Source organism: Scomber japonicus, chromosome 19 (genome assembly GCF_027409825.1).
Source record: "Scomber japonicus isolate fScoJap1 chromosome 19, fScoJap1.pri, whole genome shotgun sequence".
Taxonomy (NCBI): domain Eukaryota; kingdom Metazoa; phylum Chordata; class Actinopteri; order Scombriformes; family Scombridae; genus Scomber; species Scomber japonicus.
In genome coordinates, this window is record NC_070596.1 from 22,940,118 (window position 1) to 22,961,080 (window position 20,963).

The window sequence follows — 20,963 nt, forward strand, 5'->3', positions numbered from 1 at the left end:
ACTGAAATTGAGTGGAAACCAGTTGTCAATCAGAAGGATATAAATCAATGTAAAAACAAACCATATGTATTGAAAAAACTAAATAAACTAAATAATCCTTCAAGTAGTTTGTACTTGAAGGAGAGCTAACACACACCAAACCACCATTATAGTCCCTCTAATATGTCTGTATCATAGTGTTATTTGTGTTTTAGTTCAAAGCTCAAAACACCTGACACTACATGTTGGTAGACTTGACAAATGTCTACCCTTAGTGTGTCACAGCAAGAGATTATTATTCTGTGGTTAAACTTCATTTTTGTTTTAGACTACCAATAGAAATTATTCTATTATTATTCTGTCTTTGATGTCTCTCTCTCTCAGTTTTCCTCTCCCTCTCTCCGTCTCTCTCCTCCTCCATTTCATCTGACCATCCTCTCTAATCAGGCCTGGATTTGCCTCGCTTCGGTGGCCACATTAGCAGTGCAGAGCAGAGAGGATAGAGGAGAGGAGGGAGACAGAGAGGCACAGAGGGGTAGAGGTTTGAGGAAAGATCATAATTGGGATGACATTTTCTTCCAATACAAGCCCCCCCCCCCAAAAGAAAAAAAAAAACACACAAGACCCCTGGTTTAATGATGGGATGGGTGTCCATACACCACTAAAGGTCAGGTTTCCTCAGGCATCTGTGTGTTATGTGTGCTGTTCTCTGCGGCATGCCTTATTTATAATAAGCAGGAGCTCCTCATTGTCCACTGAGCTCTTGACAATTGACTTGAAGATGTCAAAGACAGAGTTGAAAATATTATTTTACAAGTGCAGTAATGCCTTCCTATCAGGAAACAACAAACTATCACCTAGATTGTAAAGCTGATTGGTCTCATTATCACACACTCATGCACTGAAACGTACTTAAAAAGCCTCGATAATGCTACACTCTGTATTTAATTTAAATATTTATTGATATGTGCATTTATTAAACTTAAGTTTATTGTATGTGTGTGGAATGTGCAAATGCATTAACGAAAAGGGCCCTTTTCGCTGCACATCAGTGGATGATTGGCTCCCCGTGGTGTATCTTTGATTAGCCGGATAACAGGCTTCTGCAGCAGCTATAGAAACTGTCTGAGAGGCTCTGTCGCGTTCTTTCCGCCTCCCCCTCTGTTCTTTAAAGACCACCAGTCTGTCTCTTCTTCCTCTCCTTCTCTATTTCTCTCTGTACATCTGTCACTTGCCTCTCTTCTCCCTCACTGCTACGCTGGTTTCCCTAGTTTAACAAGATGCCAGGGGACTTGCATAAGAGTACACCCAGAAATTTGTTGAAGGGATCTAAACAGGGGGATGATTCATCCCCAGATGGCTCCATTTCCATCTCTCCCTTTCAGACTTTGAATTTTAGGAGCTTTAATGTCTGTCTCCCCCAGTTATTTCTCTTCACTTGATTTATACTATATACTCCTTATGGATATAATTTTTAAGAAAGATATTTTATCAAAGATCAGTAAATAAGAGCATTCAATCTAAATAATTCACACTTCCAGCTTAGAAGAAAGATGAAACACATTTTAAATTTGACATGTTCTGCTTGAGTGATCACGACTTTGGTATAAAAAAAAAAGAGTTGTGAAGCTTACTGGTTATGATGTACATCCATATTTCGTCAGTTGACTTTATTATTTGCAACCCTCCTTTTCTATTATTGGCAAACAGGCGAGCATTTTTCTGTTTTCATTAACTCACTACACATCAAAAGAACTGCCAAAATAACCCTTTGAGCATTTGAATGAAAGTGGAGAAAGTGTTTTCTGTCTTTAAATGAAAATATGAATCCTGTCACATTTTTTTTTAGCCTGTTCATGGTAAACATGTGCTTCTTTTCTCTGCATACTGAGTCATAGCTCCAGGATATGTCACATTCAAAGGATGACATGAAAAGGTTGTCACAATTCCACTTTGTTAACATTCAGCGATCATAAAAATGCATTTTTAAAACCTGTGTAACCATGGCAGTTTAGGGAATTGAAGCACAATTTTATCTTCTTTCACACTCAGATTGCAGGTGATTAGTGATACTTGGACTCTTCATGGCCAGCTGTGTCAGAGTGTGATTTAATGAAAGTTGTCTCAATCCACATGCGAGGTTTTGAGCCACACTGCTAAATTGTACAGCTAAATGAAATTATTTCCTAGTTTTTATAATGTTTAAATCTTTTATAAACAATATTTTTTATATTAACAATGGATTAAATTACCATTTGACCAAAAAATTGTCACCCAACTCTGCAGTTCCTCTCAGTTGTACATAGCGTTGTAGCAACTTTCAGCTCATTGTTTTCGGTGTATGGCTAGCAGCTTGTTTTTTTGTTCATTGTCATCCCTCATCAGAGTATTTTTCTGACTTATTTCAGTAAAAAAAGCTCCAGTGAATGTTACCTACCCAGCACCACACAGCAGACAGAAATTAGTAGAGCACCTAGAAGGTAAAGAGCGGGATATTGCAGAAGTTAGTGGAGACCAAACCAGAGCTAATAATATATGGCCACAAACATAACTGCAAAATAATGCTAATGCTAATGTTGCTTTTTATCTGCTGGAAGTACAAATAAGTAACTACTGCTACTTTATAATAAGTCAGTGTTGAGTTTACAGTGGCTAAAAAGATGCAGTTAATGCAGATTTGAGCAAACATTTTAATTAGCATTCAAGCTAGTTTGTATGCAGGGTTGTGTTCATCACATGTTTGTTTAGGGGGCAGAGATTAATTATGTATATGAGCATTTTTTCACTATTCAGCAATGATTTTAAGTTATTTAATTGATTGACCCTGCTTATACGCAACCTCAGGAAGAGACTTGTTGCTAGAGTCAGAGTCACGTACTGTAAGGAAGTGTTTACTGAACTGACAAGTCATCAAACAGCAAACTAAACAGAAGCACTCAAGAAAAGAGAAAGGCTTGCAGATCTCTGGCAACTAAGTGTGGAAAATGGATGAATAGTGGCCGAGGACTGTTAAATTAATATGCTGTGTTAGATTAGGGATAATTACTGTGAGGAGCAAACAGACAGACAACCACTGGTGGGCAGGTGGGGAATAACAGGGTCTGAAATGACAAGATATAAACAGATTAAACAGAGGAATAGGAGGATTAATTAAATTATACTATTCAGATCATTATAACCCCCTCATTTGTGTTTTACTCTATTAACTTCCACTGCTGGGATTTGTTTTTACATCTTTACATCTGTTTTCCAAATAGCAAAAATCTCAAATGCTCATTCAATTAAATGCAATATTCAATTCTCATCTGTTTATTTCTCACGTGTATCTTGTAAAATTACGCGATTGACCCTGTTCCTGTCTTGTTTTTCCTTTTTCTGCAGGACTTCCTCACAGACTTGATGATGTCAGAGGTGGACCGCTGCGGGGAGAACGAGCACCTCATCTTCAGAGAGAACACATTAGCGACGAAGGCTATCGAGGAATACCTCAAACTGGTGGGACAGAAGTACCTGCAGGACGCCCTCGGTGAGTGGAGCAGAGGCTGTAACCTACATGCTGTTCATCTCAGAAAAGTTACTATTTTAACATATTTCCATTTGTACTTTATCTGTATTTATCCATTTCCTCTACTGCATGTACCTAGAGCTTTCCTCTGCTTTCTGTTTATGTCCCATTAATCACTTTCTCATAGAAACTGTTCACTTAAGTGCAACATCAGTATATTAAAGGTAATGGACAGAGTAGAAAATGCCAATACCAATGGCTTTATGGAGCTAAAATGCATTAGTCCTCTCATTTTAACAATATTTTGGCAATAAGACAACAGCAGCAACTTTTCCCTCATCTCAGTTTCGTATTTTGGAAGCTGTGCCAAGTAGAGCTGCAAAGATTTGTCAATTTGTAAGCTTTTTGAGTCATTTTTCATGAAAAAAAAAGTTAAATGTGAATAATTTCTGGTGTCTTTAGTCTTCTATGATAATAAACTGAATATCTTTCGGTTATGGACTGTTGGTCAGGGTAAAACTTGAAATTACATCTTGGGTTTTGGGCATTTTATGACATTTTAAAGACCAGACAGACAGTTAATTGAGAAAATAATTGACAGATTAATTGATAATGAAAATAACCGTTAGTCGCAGTCCTGGTGCCACGCTCCATCTGAAATTGAACCTATCTCAGCTGGATAGAGTGAAACTAGATTAATTAAAATGTATTTTGTCTTATGCAGGAGTAGACAAGCAGAAACAAACGTCTAGAGAAAAAATAGGAAAATAAATAGATGAAATAAATTGCTGTCTAGCTGCGACAGACATTTCAGGAATCCTAAACCATTGACAGGATCGACTTTGTTGAAAAACTATTATGAGGTGATTGTTCAACCCCCTAGTCCCACTCCTACAATGTTAGTTGAAGGTTAGATCAAGTGTTTGTCTGTCTGCAGTTTCAACAATAAGCGCTCTGTATGCTCTGTGTGCTTTTCTCCCTTGCCTGATTTAGAAATGTACTCAGCGGTAGTTTAATCTACAGACGGCACACATCCTTCCTGGCAGCCATCACTTCTTTCTCTGTACGCTGCTTATATTAATGCTCGACGTGTGTATATGCCGTTCGCTGCGTGTCTCTCGTCTCGGCTGTCTTTGTAGACAGAGACACGTTTATGTGATGTTTTTCTGCCTGTTTCCTTGCTCGTCTCTCTCAGGGTTGATTCAGAAAAAAAATTGAGGGCTGGTAAATTATGCAGCACCGCACTTGTGGAGTTTCTCTATGTTTCGGTGTCTTGCTAAACTATTAAAATCATTGAAACTGCGACTGGGGCAACGCAAGGACAAGCCAAGCCTCTCTTGAGACCACCAGAGACAGAAGGCACACACTCACACACTCACTCCTATCCCCCCATATCTCTCATTTTGATTAGAGTGGAATGACAATCTTAGACCGCTGCCAAACTAAAGATGCTCACCCTTTTACAGGCTGTTCACTCACTGGAATGACAGCAGTAATGGTCTGTTTTTTACTCACTCTAACAAAACCAATCTAACAAAAAAAAAAAAGACATTGTTATTTTTTCAACCATTTTCCTGAGTGTGACATTTGCACTTACGAGGATGCTCTGGATCTTTCGGTGGTTATGTTCATTGTCATAGGTCAAACATACTTCCCTTTTTTTCCCTTCCCTTTTTGTTCATGGCTATAGGACAATATCAAACACAGTTCCCTTTCACAACACACAGTCACATCGAAATACCTTTTTTTTTTCCTTCTGTATCTGTCTCACAGATACGCTAGAAAATTAAACCCATCTGTTCCTTAATTTCTTAATTACTTTTTTACAGGTGAGTTCATCAAGGCTCTGTATGAGTCAGATGAGAACTGTGAGGTGGATCCGTCCAAATGTTCGTCAGGTGATTTACAAGAGCACCAGAGTAACCTGAAGATGTGCTGCGAGCTGGCCTTCTGCAAAATCATCAACTCATACTGGTGAATAGCTTTTCTTTTTTTCTTTTTTTTTTCCACAGCTGATGATTTATTTAATAGAGACAGATAGAATATACATAGACGGGCTGAAACAGATGTCCAATGCAAGTATCACAGTGTTTATAACAGATGCTAATTTGCAACACCCGTCGCTAGAAGGGCTTTTGTGAAAATATGAAGAGATTAAAATAGTAAAGTGAAAAGGAGGTAAACTGAATGTAGCCATACAGTAAATACAATAAAGCACAGGGTAAAAAGAAGATAATAAAAGTACAACAAGGTGCAATCGAATAGGCATAAAACTAGACATGAGCTCAAGCTTGTTGCTGAACTAACCAGGATTCGGTAAGTCTCTACTGGAATACAATTTTGAGCTTTTTCTGGAGAAACCTGCACACAATAAGTATGGAGTCATAAACATTTTAGCTTTACTGGGGGCGGCTGTGGCTCAGGAGGTCGTCCTCCAACTGGAAGATTGGCAGTTCGATTCCCGGCTCCACCAGTCCACATGTCGATGTGTCCTTGGGCAAGACACTTAACCCCAAATTGCCCCTGTTGCTGCGTTAAGGGGATGTATGAATGAGAATGAATGGTTAAATGGCCATCAGTGTATGAATGGGTGTGAATGGGTGAATGACATGTAATGTAAAGTGCTTTGAGTGGTCGTAAAGACTAGAAAGGCACTATATAAGTACAGTCCATTTAAAGGCAGGTGACCAATGGCGCATACTGTACCAGACTTCACTATAAATTATATCTATTTAGCTTGATTGCATGGAGTATGATACAAATGTGAAGAAAGAATATACAGCATCAAGATGTTTTATTTTATGCATCGTCTCCTGGAAACAGACTTTTCTTCTGAAGGATCGTAAAGCAACTCAAGACAAGCAACAGAGCTCCAAAATGTATGAGAATACATCAGTGGGAACAGGAAATATGCCAAACACTCACAAACTTTGATAAAACAAGGAACAGGGAAAACAAGTTGACACATAAACTTACATGACTCATTTTTATACATTTACAGATAAAATCCCATTCATGTGCTGGTCAAGTATAAATCATTTTTTGGTCCTGTGTTTAAAAAACAATCTCTGTCCTGTCTTTGATTCTTAATAGTGTTTTCCCACGAGAACTGAAAGAGGTGTTTGCGTCATGGCGGCAGGAATGCAGCAACCGGGGTCGACCGGACATCAGCGAGCGTTTGATCAGTGCGTCCTTGTTCCTGCGGTTTCTCTGTCCGGCCATCATGTCCCCGTCACTTTTCAATCTGATGCAGGAGTACCCCGACGACCGCACGGCACGTACGCTCACGCTCATCGCTAAAGTCACCCAAAATCTGGCCAACTTCACCAAGTGAGTGTGTTTTGGGGTTTTTGAATCAATTTTAATCAGTTTTAGCCAAACCTTTCCAAAATCTAATTTCCCCAATCTTTCTTTGTCATTGCTTCCCTTCTCTGCCCTTGTTTGTTTTCAGATTTGGTAACAAGGAAGAGTACATGTCCTTCATGAACCAGTTCCTGGAGCACGAGTGGACCAATATGCAGCGCTTCTTACTCGAAATCTCAAACCCAGAGACAATCTCCAACACGGCAGGCTTTGAGGGGTATATCGACCTCGGCAGGGAACTCTCCACCCTGCACTCCCTCCTCTCTGAGGTGGTGTCTCAGATGGACCAGGTACAGACATTTCTGCCAGTAGCAATGGGTTTTTTTTATGTCGGGTAATGAATATGATGAAATATTTCAAGGGGATGTAGTATCACATAAAATCTGTAACACTGCACTGAGACTTGCAGCAAGAATGACGGTAGCTAAGCCAGCAGATTTGAGACCAATTATAATGAGAGCTGTATATCTTTGCTTCCATCAACAAATACAGATAAAGATATAGATGGATAGATACTCTATAGATCCAGCTGGTTCCCAAAAGCCCAAAGATCTTAAGTATATTATCAGAAGCTTCAGGATTTGAATCATGCTCAGACTACATTAGGATGTTTACGGTACATCAATCAATAATTTATTATTGCATTACATAAACAGTGCACGAGGGGAGACCACTGTGAAGCCTTAAAGGCTGGGTGAGGCATATTAATGGATTTTACAAGGACATTTACATTAGCATAGGTAGCAGATGGCAAGCTGGTAATAATTCGATGAAGGGTAGATCCATGTTCTTTTTCTTTTTTTCTTCTTTTTTTTTGTCAACGGTATCTAGCATCCAACTTACCTGAAACCTTGTCTTTTTAATAATTCAGAAATCACAGTGATTCAGGTTAATACTCCAGTCAGTCAGAGCAGCTGGTCTGTTTCATTATTCACTGTGTTGTCTGAATAAGAGAGAATATATGGCATAGGGAAAATAATTTGTAATATGCAAACATGAAATTCAAACAAACAACTTATATTTTCATTTGGGTTAAAAGTTAAAGTGGATATAAAGCAGTCAGTGTCAATTTAGCATAATCTACTGAGATGACTTCCACTCTAAACAACAATTGCTGTATATAACAAACATGACAAATTTAAACATATAAAAGAAAAGAGACAGAAACCTATATATTTTATGGCAAGTATTGCTTAGACTGCCCGATGCAGCATTCGAGGCAGTGAAATATAGAGACTGGGGAGCCACAGGACAGAAGAAGACAAAAAGGTGGCCAGTACTATATTGCTCCTGGATGTTTAAATTAATTTTACCGGATTAAAACCAAGGACAAGACAGTCTATTTTCATAAACTGCCACTGAAACAGAAAAACAGTACTGCTGCTCTGGATAGCTGCCCTCCAATATGCAATGACTTCAGGGTTTAAAGGGAACATAAGGAAGATCTTTGAGTCAGGCAAGGTAGTGATTTACAGGCGGGTGTAAGATCCTGTGGGAGGGGAACACAGCTCTGTCTAACCCACTACTTAAAAATGATGTCACTACAAAATGACGGCTCACTCCCTAGATAGAAAAACTCCCTAGATAGATATGGAAAATAAATGTATCTTATCTGTGGTGTTAATAGCTTTTAAAAATCTGATTTGGGGTGTTTCTCTAATATATTTGGGTACAACCAGTGCCAAAACATGCACGTTTCATGCCCACTTAATTGATCTTGTTGTCTCTCTCCGCAGAGTGCCGCATCTAAGCTGGGACCTCTGCCCAGGATCCTGCGGGAGGTGAACACAGCTCTGTCTAACCCGTCCTGTGTCCAGATGACACCTGGACAGTCCTCAGAGCACATGGGCTCGCCTCCCGCTGAGGCAAGTTGCAGCATCTCGAGCGGCCTGCAGAAGATGGTCATCGACAATGATCTTTCAGGGTAAGAAATAGTTCATATCTCATCTAGTACTGTACACAGAAACCAAGTGAATGCTGTTTCTTATTTTTCAGTGAGAAATATGGTGTCTCTGACCACTAAAAATACATTTTTCTCGGGTTGCCAAAGATGAAGCTAATTATTATGTTATAAAGTTGAAAAACATGCTGGAACGTTAAACTGAGGAGCACAATAAATGTCACCTCACATTAAACAGACAGCTAATGCATATTGGTGCTACAGCTGCTGGCATGGACATCAGAGCTGCCAGTTATACTGTAGCTGTGCAAACTATAAATATGAGATAATTAATACCTTTAAAAACCTCCTGTTGTGTTCCTCCAATAAATAAAATATATATATGAAGTCCATGTGCAAAATAGAACAGAAAAAGTCCTTGAACAGTGCTTACATCACCAAACAAACAAATTACAAATACAAAGTTTAAAGACTTGCTTCTTGGCCACTGTTCTCCAAATGAGATAAACCTTGAATCTTCTGGAACAGCTCACGAGTTTTTCGAAGGTTATTTAACATTAAATCACGGCACCATTGCCTCTACAATCTATTGACATACCTGTGTTTATTTACAGTATTTTTCATCATTTACTTTTCCCCCTTTGCTCCAAGTTTTTGCCTTTTACTCCATATGCCAGAAGCCAGTTCTTGGCATCTTTAACTACAGGTCTGGAATTGATTTAATGAGTGACTTCAGGTAACAAAAAAAATACACAAGACTCCCCAGTCGTCAAAGGATATTTCGCACACTGATTCAGGGTTTTCTCTGGATTTTTTTTTAGACAAAAGGTAGCAAAGGCTGGTGCGTGGTGCAGCATACACAGTTTGTATATGCACCTTTAGACTGTAGAGCGCTTAAGTGAAGAACATCATGATTTGACAGATGAAAGTGTCCATGGGGGTTTCATTTTTATTCCAAGATGAAATAAAAAGATGAAAAATAAAAGTTGTGACAAATGACAATATTTATTATTTTAGGCCTGTGACAATATGCTGATCTCCCAATTCGATCCTATCACCATAGTATGGGTGCAGATTTGATTCAGAATCGATTCGGTTGAATGAATAGAAATTTTCAACTGAATGAATAGAAAAGTCCCTATTTTCAGCCTCATGCTCCAGTATACTGTGCACCAAACCATTCACTGATGTCCTTAGTCTACTAAAATGGTCCACAACCTTTTTTTTACTTTTTTAAAAGTTAACTGCATTAATTAATGAATTAATGAATTTGAAAGCATTTTACAGTCTCATGCTTGTATGGAAATAACAAACTGAGGGGGAGGTGAAGTGCTCCACTGTGTTATTATTAACATCATGCCTCCAGCAGCAGAGAGGAGCCTCACTGCTGCACTGTTAGCTCCAGAGAAAGACACGCTGAGTGGGCGCAGGGTTTTTGAGGTCAAACTGACTGAGCACAGAGTAATTTTCTTCACCTCAGAGTCAGTGTAAGTTGTTTAATGCTGCAGTGAGTGTTGATTAGATCTTCTTTGTCACTGCTCATCACTGCTCTGCTAACCTTAGTCTCAGTGAGATCACCTGTCTGAAATGCAAAGGCAACGGGCAATAATAAAAAGGTTCTGAGTGATATATAGGCTGGGATTGAATGCATCATTTGTGCTCCTGTGCTGCAATGATGAAGCAAACAATGACACTAGACACCAGTCAGCTCTCACACTGCCAGCTCTGCTTGAGTGTTAGAACGCTTGTCATGTAAGGCCATGACACAGTGAGAGTGTCGCCCCTGTTTGTTTACATCAGCCAGAGGAAACCTCTTACTCACCTGTGGATGAATACACACTCAGAAGACATATTATCTCGCTTATCTCCCGTCCTCTCAGTCCCAGTTCCTTTACTGTACAATGGCAAGGTGATACTAAAAGATTGATATAACTGTGCCTCACCAGTAAGTACACCATCCAGAAAAAACAGACAAGGTGAAAGTATACTGTACATAACTGGAAGAGGAGACAACTGGTGAAACAGGAAGCCAGAGAGCCAGACAGCTGATATCGTTATGCTCATGAGAGGACCACGATCAATAGAAGTAATGAAGCAATGTCCCTATATGACCTGATGTCAGAGCCTATCGTCTTCATCACCATAACCGTTTTCTTATATATTGACGTGCGTGGGGTGTATCCTCATCAGCATGCTGTGAGACTTTAAAATGCATTCGAATGAGCTCAGCCTTCTCACCTAATTGCTTCTCATCTACCGACCGGTGACATGAAAAGTAGGAGAAAGAAAAGGAGACAGTGCCAAGGTTGTGAAAAGGAAAAAAAAAAGGCAGTCGGGGGGGGGGCTGTGGGATTGAGCAGAATGAATGGGAGAAAGAAGTTAGGAGGGAAGGGTAATGGAACAGAGGAAGAAGGACACAGAAAGAGGGAGGAGAGATGAGCGTGATGTGAATGATAGAGATTATTGGAAGATAAATCACGTCTGTCAAGGTAATCGGCTTCTGGCAATAAAGTTTCCATCTGCTGGAAGAAGGGAAGGAAGAAGGGGAAGGTGAGGGGACGGAGGCGGAGGCGGAGGCAGAGGGGGCAAAGCCAATGAACACAGAAGCAACACATCACAAATTTCCAGTGATACAGTATTTTACAATATCAGAATGTGGATTTGTTACTCTCTCTCTCTCTCTCTTTTTATCTATAATGAAAAAAGTTGAGTATAAATAATTAAAAAATAAAATGATATCTGAATATGTTGTGCATTCGATGCTCAACAAAAAATATAGTGGTCAGTCATTATGAGTTTAAAATTCACACCAGATTTATTCATTTTTCTTTATTTTTTTCTCTCTCAGATTGGTTGACTTCACCCGGTTACCCTCCCCCACCCCAGAAAATAAGGACATATTTTTTGTGACAAGGAGCTCAGGGATCCAGCCTTCCCCAGCACGCAGCTCAAGCTACTCTGAGACCAACGAGCCTGACCTGGGCATGGCCAATGGCAGCAAGAGTCTGTCCATGGTTGACCTCCAGGACCCCCGCAGTCTGGAGAGTGGCGCAGGTCCCAGCACCTCAGATGTTCTGTGTGAAGGCCCAGGCTCTGGGGGCGGCTGGTCAGCCAGAATCCCACAGGGCAACATTCCTGGAGGTCCCACCTTGAGGAGGCCAGGCCAGACCCCCACCACCCCAGGTACAGAGAGCACCCCAGGCCGACCCGCTCAGTTACTAGCCCCCCTGTCCTTCCAGAACCCAGTGTACCAGATGGCCGCTTGCCTGCCCGTGTCCCCTCGTGGAATGACCGACTCGGGCTCCGAGTGCCACAGCTCTGTCAGTTCCCATAGCAACAACGAGGACGGACCAGCAGGAGGGAGACCCGCCTTTTTGAACCACGGTGGAGGAGGCGTCGCCGGCGTCGGTGGCGGCGGCGGGAGCAGCGGGGACGAATACACCAGGCGCTCGGGCGAGTTCAACCGCCGACAGCTGTCCCTCACTGAAGCCCAGCACCAGCCCACCGTCCCCAGACAGAACAGCGCCGGCCCCCAGCGGAGGATAGACCAACCCCCTCCTCAGAGCATCACCCGGGGCCGCACGCCTCCAAATTTGCTCAACAGCGGACCCTACCCTCGGCCTTCCTCCGGCAGCATGATGACATCATCACCCGACTGGCCGGGCAGCGGGGCTCGGTTACGACAGCAGTCCTCCTCCTCCAAAGGTGACAGTCCTGAGACCAAGCAGAGGGCTCAGCACAAACAGGTACGTGACAGCAGCATACACACGTTGAACTTACAACAACTGAGGACGATACTGATCAGGACATTAATCGAGACAGGCAGTTATACTTTAGCTGTCTCAGTGCATGTAATCACCTGAAATTACAGTGATAGAAAAAGTTGCAATTACAAAAAAACACCCATTTTTCTCATAGCATGTTGAGAAGGGCTGTGTGGGTGGACTCTGCAGACACTGCACATTGTGCCCTAATGAACTACAGTTATTGTGCGTGTAATAACAGTAATTTGCATACAGGCAGCTCATCACTTCACCACTGTTTTACTGGTCAAGTTTAATGGGCTGAGAATGAAATGAGGGTGGCGGAGGCACAATTAGCATCATATTAACTAGTGATATACAGTACGTGCTCACACATGCATACAAGTCAACAGAAAACAGACTGAGTGGATACAAACATGTATATCGCTGACTTAGCGTAAAGATGCATCGTGTGTGTCAGAGTGGGTGGACACAGTGGGGAGGTTTCCATTTAAAATAAGCATTATTTTCCGTGCCTTCACTGTTGAGTCTGTCCGTTATTGGCAGGTCAGAACTATAGGCTCTAATTAAAAACACTGGTTGCCCTTGGTGACTGGATGAAGGAGAGGGCATCTGCATAATAACCATGACGCCTTGCTCTCCTCCCTATGGAGTAGTTTACAGGAGTGCCTTTAGATTAACTGGCTCATGAAAAGCACCCATCATTAATTTAGTTTATACATTTAGGGAACTTTATCTTTGCTGCTTTAACCACTGAGAATAAATGTGCATTCTAAGTCGAGAAGTAAGATTTTTCATGTGATTATAGTATCTTTAAAATGTTTGTTTGGTTTTTTTTTTGAGACAATCTGTGAAAATTAGTGATGTCAGGTCAGATCGTGAAGGTAAGAGTAGCAGTGAACTAGAGTTGCAACTAGTTATTAATCATTTATCTGCAAAATGTCATAAAGTAATGGATCAAAATAACATCTTCTTATATGTTGCTTTGTTCGAGCAATAGTCCAAAACTCAAAGATTTTCAGTTTCAAATTATATAAAACAGAGAAAAGCAGAAACTTTTGTTTTTGGAAAGCTGGAACCAAATGATAGGTGTTCTTTGTTTGAAAAATCACTGATAGGCCTATAACTAATCAATGATCTATTAATTCTAGACTCCCTCTCAGTATAATGTAATTTTACAGGTGGCATAGACCAAGATAAAAATCATTTATTAAAAGAAGTCACGATCTTGCCTGTAAATTAATGTGAATTCATATCTTAAATCAATCTGTCGGGATTAAAATGAACTTTTTCTAACAGGTCATCAATTAATTGTCACTAATGAAGGTACTGACACCTACAGTCTATTAAAGTCTCTTTTTTTACTGTGTTTTTTTCCAGTTTTCAGATACTCTGACTCAAATATTTCAACCTTTTCAAAAGTCTTTAATGCAAATGAGTAAAAAGACATCCTACGTTTCCTCTCATGTAGTAACATAACAGCCCACAGCCACCCTCTCTACTTATCTGTCCATCAAATATAAACACACACACCTCTTACCCGCCAGCATCTGCCTCCAGGCTTACAGTATATATACCTTCCCTGTATGTATGACACTGCACATGTGCCTGTAGGTGTTACACACACTCACACATGATTAAATCAGTGCTTGGAAGTGTGTGCTGCAGCGTATGCGTGAGCTTGCAGACAGCAGTGCGTATCCATTCCACCTGCTTTCAATCCAGATGAGTTAGTGCATTTCAAGCTTATTTCTGTTGTTTCTGTGCTGTGATTACAACCTCCCTCCTCCCCCCCCCCCTCTCCCCGTCACTTGCACTCAGCTCATGTACGTGTGTGTTTGTGTGTGTGTGTGTGTGCGTGTGCGTGCGTGTGTGTGTGTGTGTGTGTGGTTGTGTTGTGTTGGTTTTACTAGGCCCCCTCCCCAGTGAACCCCAGTGCGCTGGACCGCACAGCCGCCTGGCTATTGAATATGAATGTGCAGTATTTAGACCATGAGGGGATGGAGCCAGAGTCACTGAGAAACAGAGAGGATCTGACTCAGGTGGAGAAGGTAACCTGCCTCCTCATCCAACCTTTGACCTCTACCAACCCTCCTTTTTCACAAACCACCTCAACCTTCAGCCCTTTTGCCCACTTAACTGTCCTTCCTCTCCTTTTTCCTCTCATTAGTTCCCTCATGTACCTCCCTCGAAACACCCCTTCTAAACTTAATTATCTCCTGTATCTATCCCCACCTCACCCTTGCCTTTCCTCTGAGCCTGAGGTTTGTCAGACACACCCAAATTGTCACTTAAAGCCATAATATGAGCATTTACAACATTAAGTAAATAGGGTATGTTGTACATCAGTCTGACACTGCATGTGACCCTAGACTACATCAATCTCCCATTTTTGTGAAATTGGCTTTTTCCAGTGACATTCAAGCTGTTTATCGATTATGATTCACAACCCACAGTGGGCTTTGTGTGTAGCTGTCAACTTCAGGGAAGCCATAGTGGAAGCAATATTGGCAGAAAGCAGTTATTACAAACAAAATGATTGTGAGGCTTAATATCACAGGAGAGACCATCAGTATGTGCCAGTAGCCAGGACAAAATGTTGTGTTTTGTGGGAAAAAAACAAGTAAAAAATGTTGCACTTCTATAATGTTTTATTTAAAAAATAAAAATCCCTTCACCTCAGGAACGCCACATACACTCACAACTTGACTCCCTCTTTCTTACCATCTTTGGAATGAATTTAATATCCAAAAGCAGGTGTGTGAACGTGTATGTGTGTGTATGCACATGCAGTACATTCACACAGACATGTTTGAGCTTGTGTGGGCTTGCATCTCTGTGAGAAAGACAGAAAGAGGCTTTTTTCGCTGCTTTCTCTGTCTACGTTCCTGCTCGCTTCTCTTCTCAGCAACCTTTACAAGCGTTCACCCCTCAGCTTCGCTTCTATGCTTTGATTGGCTGCCATATGCTCCCCCTTTTTCTTTTTTCTTTTTTTTCCTCCATCCATAATGAATACAAACCTGTCATCCTAACATAGCTCAGACTTTATGGAAGCCAGCAGCCCAGGCAGGGAGAGCAACCAAAGAAGGCAATAACTTCAGTCTAACAAAGAAGCCACAGCCACCTTATAATACCAGAGCAGCAACAAGAAAGGGATTGGAAAACAGTAAATCTTCCACAGCAGCGTAGACTCATGCTACAGCTAATGGTGTATAGTTTGTTAACAATGCCTAAAATGCAAAAAGTTTCAAATGAATTTGCATATACTGAAGGTATTTTGTGATTTTAGGATTACTCAGGCAAAACTTTAGGACATAAGGTGTTTGTTAATGCAGATGAACACAAGAACTATAGTTAGACACTCAACATTTCAATCAGAGCAACTAACTTCAAGCAAGTGAACATTTATAAAAAATTCTTATACTGTATGATTTTGCAGAGAAGCTTCTCGCGAACAGAGAATTCTTCTTGGAGAATTTACACCCGCCCAAAAAAAGCACATATATAAACATTAAATCTTAGTTTAACCAACAAAGACCTAACACATAAGAAGGAGGTTGTGATAAGTTTCAGGTTATAATAGCTGCACTGTTCACCTGCATGAATGTGACTGAACATCACTAGTCAGCTGGTAGCCCAAACAGCTGATCATTAAATCAGTGATTGACGGTGCCAGTTGAGAAACATAAACACTGTCAAGCCTGTCAAATAGTCAATAGATAAACAAAGCAACATAAAAAATAACTCATCATTTTGTAATAGCAACATTTATGAGCATGTGTGAAACTTCCCTAAGTAGGAAACTAAGTTATCAAAAATCTCATGTCAACTTTATTAAAAAAATAAATATAGTTTTGGTGTGGAAAGATCAGAGCAGTTGGAGGAGTATGATATATTTTTTCTGTGAATATTTGATATTTATGCATAATTTTCCACGATGCAGAGGATGGATGGTATGTCTCTTGATAAAATGTGGGATCGTTTGAAATAAAATCCTCTTTATGATGTTCTCATCAAATGATAATACTGTAGGGACAGAGCTGCATCTGTGCAGATGACCTTTATAATTTATTCCCATTTGCACCGTACTGTTCTTTATTATACAACATTTACTGTAGATGTGTTTGTTATATTATTTAGTTGCTTGGATTTCAAATACACATCTTCAACAACCAGTAAAATGGCTGTTTATTGTCTATTGTATGCAGATGCCTCATTTTATATCTCAGCTAAAGCTTTTTCACCAACATCTGATTTATTCTGTTTTTCTCTCAAACAAATGAGGAGAGAAAAGGTTTCACAGCTTCTACAGTCTGAGTTGAGATCAGATGTTAGAGATAGAAAAGAAGGCTGCAGGTAGAAGAAAATAGAGTAGGGAATGACATCAGGGGTTACTGAGCAGGGTCACTGTGTTGTGTGTTTGAGGGAGAATGCTGCAGGGACTAAGGGGCAGGACAAAGACTGTTATAGATACAGTAGATGTCATTCATTCTCAGGGGATGTAGTGACAAGAGCAGGGGGATATTAGAGACAGAGAAGGGGGTAGAGGAGCGGATAAGATAAATCTATTTGAGGTCACTTCCTCTTGGGAAAAGAGAGGGGTGATGGGAAAAATGTCCTAGTGGAAGTCATGAGAGTGATGCGGGAAAACAAGAGAAGGTGTCAAGGAAAGATAAATGATCTAAGCTGTATCCTCACACTGTGTAATTGAATCTGATCATTCAGGGTGTTTGTCTTTCACGTTGTTCTCCATCATTTACTGCAAAATAATGATCCAGAGTTTGGAAGTAAACAATTTGCTCCGATTCTCTTTTAAAATGTAAAAAATGCCTTTAAACAAACATCCTTTTCCTGTTACATGACACATTTTCTTGTTTTTACTATTCAAATTGCATTCAATCATAGTCATATTTCTTGTAACAACAGATCACTTTATCTTTAAAAGTGTCATGTTATTACATAAAACAAGCAAATCTCTAACTTATCTTTAAAATGAGAAACTTAACTTGTAACCTGATAAGTTTGTTTGTTGTCAAAATGAGAAAAAGTGCCAGACACTCTGGCCATGATCCATTGGATAACATTAGACATCTTTTGTGTATTATAAGTGTGGGCCATTATTGTGTGATGTCAGGTTAGATCTGTTACTGAAAATGAGCCACTACCAGCCCGTGTAGTGATGCAGTTGTTACCTGACAAGTACAGACATCTCTTACCTTCCGCTGCTCCTCCTGACAGTACCAGCAATAAGCACAAGGCCAGATTACATTAAAAAAAGATGGTGTGCTTAAATCTGTGTTCAGTTCACAGCCTCTCATAAATACCAAAGGCCATTATCCCATTCTCTGTCTATCAGCAGTCCTGAGCACATACTCAACCTCTTTCAACTTAAATACCTTTTTATACTTCAGTATGAAGCAAACTTAATCAGGTGTCGCTTAAGAACTGGCTTGTTCCATTTTACATATAGTTTTTAATATGGACAAAAATATATGTATGATAAACAAAACTTGACTCTAAAAAATTGTCTGTAGTGTAAGTGTGAATGTTAGTATAAATATCTGTCAGTATGTGTCAACTATTGACTGTGTATAAATATTGACGATGGGTCTCCACTTCCTACCACTATGCAAAAGTGAAGCCAAAAAGATCTCCTTTCCGGGAGCTGCCATCTTGCTTGTGTGATGTCGTTTGGAGCCAGAGCCTGCTGTCAATCAAATAACAACTAATTAAAAACAAACTCATCAGAAAAGTGAGCACTTGTCTAAATGGCATGAAAAGACCAGCCTAAAATGACAGAAACAAATTTATTCAACGTGTACTTTGATTTATTTATTTTCCTCATGTCCCATCTGTTTACCTGGAGGGGGCAGAACTTATGACCTATACAGCAGCCAGCCACAAGGGGACGATCCAGATGTTTTGGCTTCACTTTTGGGGTGCTGTCATGACGTCTATAATTATATACAGTCAATGATGTGAACCCTGTGATAGACTGGTGTCATATCCAATACTTATTGGTTATACATAGATAAAGGATGGAGAGACGAATGGTAACGTCAATGTATCTCATCACAAGCATGAAATGAGACTTAATTGAACCATACAGCCAGTCATTATTAAATTATATAGTCAATGAGGCTAAATAAATCTCTTATGTTCAGGCATCAAATTGATCTTGTCAGGTTTTCGTGTGTGTGTGTGTGTGTGCGTGTGTATGTGTGTGTGTGTGTGGTATACAACTATAACAAGAATCTCATTAAAACCTGATTTCTCATATATAATTATTACTTTTTCTCATAGTGCGCTGCCACAATTTTTTAGTTTAGTCTCGTTTGTTTCTTTTTTTTCAGCAAAAAGACAGATTCAACTTTTTTTGCCAACTTGTTCTGTTACAGGATCAAGTGAATAAACAGTATTGGAAAACACTGCAAAGTAAGAATGAAGCCTGATGAGATGTAACATGTTTCCTTTAAACCCACAATTGACTCCAGGTCTGAGTTTAACTAAATCAAATAAATTGGTCTAATTAAGCCTGAAGTTTAATCACTTATACCTCGATCACCGTCAGGTCGTCCTGTCTGTGATGTCACTCTCTCTGACACCCCCGCCCCCCCCCCCCCCTGCTCCCCAGTGACACGCTGACTGACCACAGTATCCCTCACTGTTAATAGGGAATGTGTGTTTTTCTATCCAGAAGGGATTTGATTCCTACGATCGTTTACTCTTTGCCTGAAAGCAACTACAGGAAGAGATTTTCAGGGCTTATTTCAAAAGCTACACTCACACTACTTCACAGGTTGCATCCACCCTTTTCACCCCCCTCTTTTGTTTTGTTAAATATAACCTCTCCTCCCTTTGTGTCTATCTCTGTCTACCTCTCAAAAAGTCAGAAAGGGTTAAGCAGCTGAATTTCGTGCTGTTATTTTAGATTTATTTAAGGTTAAAAGATTTTCTAGTCATGGTGAAAGCTAATCAATATCAGTAGAAGCACTGCCTGATTGAAAGGAGAAATGTAATGTGTTTAAAAGGCAAAAAAAAAAAAAAAAAGTGAGGAAAGTTTTGTAATGCAGCTCTACACGTTCAGTATAAAAGTGCTATTATGAGAGTGGCTTGTAAATGAACCGTGTGATTTCCTGAATGGCCGTCTCTCAATTCTAAAAAGAAATTGTACTCAGTCTCAGGAACAACGGGACATAATCTCAGGTCTGACTCAGATATTCCCTTTTTTGTTCTTGTCCGCTATGTGATGAAGAAGCGGACCCTGCTGATAGGGTTGATGAAGATGATGATCATCATTATGGTAATGACAGAAGCGGTGGTGATAATCTCCTCATCTTCTCCGCTTCTTTTGTTCAGTACCAGCAGGAGATCGCCTTGCTGCAGGAGAAGCTGCGGGCGTCGGTGCAGAAGCTGGAGGAGTACGAGGCACGCCTGAAGGGTCAGGACGAACAAGCCCAGAAGGTGTTGATGGAGTACCAGGCCAGGCTGGAGGAGTCTGAGGAGCGCCTGCGCAGACAGCAGGACGACAAAGACCTCCAGATGAAGGGCATCATCAGCAGGTAGGAAGAGGAAGAAGCTGTTTTGTTGACATGCGGCCCCTGTGCATCTGTTCTGTTACTAAGACTCTATTTATCTCCTGTCACACTACGTTCTCTGGTTTACATTTGCAGGTTAATGTCGGTGGAAGAGGAGCTAAAGAAGGATCATTCAGACATGCAGGCGGTGGTTGACTCTAAACAGAAGATCATCGACGCACAGGTCAGTTTGCTTTCTCACAATATGTTGACTGACAGGAAAATCCTTGCGCCAACTGTGCAGGTTGCAATCTTGTCGCTACTTTCTCTCTGTGTTTTTCACATTTGTATGTGCTGTCACTTCTGTTTTCTGCTTGAGGAGACAAAGGGTCACTGAAATACAAAGAGATGTTTAATTCATAGCCGTCTCAGCGCTGGCATTGACAAGCTTGAGTGGCTGAGCAGAACATCTCAACCTCCCTCCCCCCTTTATAAAACATAGATTTATAAATTTCTCATTTCATCTTTTTTGTCAATATGTAGCTCCTCTATAATCCATGGTGGATCCTATTCATATAAAACTGTGTTTAAAATCCTTCTTAGGAAACAATGGAAGTCTGGAATTCTCAATATTGATTGTTGGGAATATAATTTGAAACTAACCAGAGGGTGATTGTGTGGGTGGAACTGTTTCCATAAAGGATTAAAAGATGCTGATGCTGTGCGTGTTTGTCACAGTAGTCTCTGGATACCATTTCTTGTATACGCTGAAAAAGGTATACCATATATATATATATATATGCAAACACACACAGTGAGGCACATATGTGCATCTGTGGAGATTAATTGTTAGTGGTTTTAGAACAGAATGGGAAAGAAAAATACAACATGACATTTACACAAACCCAGACACAAATACGCATAGGTGATTAATC

At 40.3% G+C, this 20,963-nt stretch overlaps 1 protein-coding gene across 4 annotated transcripts in view; it reads left to right on the forward strand.

Annotated features, from left to right (window-relative positions):
* dab2ipb (DAB2 interacting protein b) overlaps positions 1 to 20,963 on the forward strand; it is a 99,446-nt gene that overhangs the window by 74,596 nt on the left and 3,887 nt on the right. For 3 of the 4 annotated variants that reach the window (XM_053339623.1, XM_053339624.1, XM_053339626.1), the window contains 9 exons: positions 3,361 to 3,505; positions 5,314 to 5,458; positions 6,578 to 6,814; positions 6,936 to 7,137; positions 8,584 to 8,771; positions 11,596 to 12,493; positions 14,425 to 14,562; positions 19,871 to 20,073; positions 20,185 to 20,272. In XM_053339623.1, coding sequence (XP_053195598.1) covers positions 3,361 to 3,505; positions 5,314 to 5,458; positions 6,578 to 6,814; positions 6,936 to 7,137; positions 8,584 to 8,771; positions 11,596 to 12,493; positions 14,425 to 14,562; positions 19,871 to 20,073; positions 20,185 to 20,272 — 2,244 coding nt within the window. The remainder of the gene's footprint in view (positions 1 to 3,360; positions 3,506 to 5,313; positions 5,459 to 6,577; positions 6,815 to 6,935; positions 7,138 to 8,583; positions 8,772 to 11,595; positions 12,494 to 14,424; positions 14,563 to 19,870; positions 20,074 to 20,184; positions 20,273 to 20,963) is intronic. The other variant, XM_053339625.1, reaches the window with a different exon arrangement.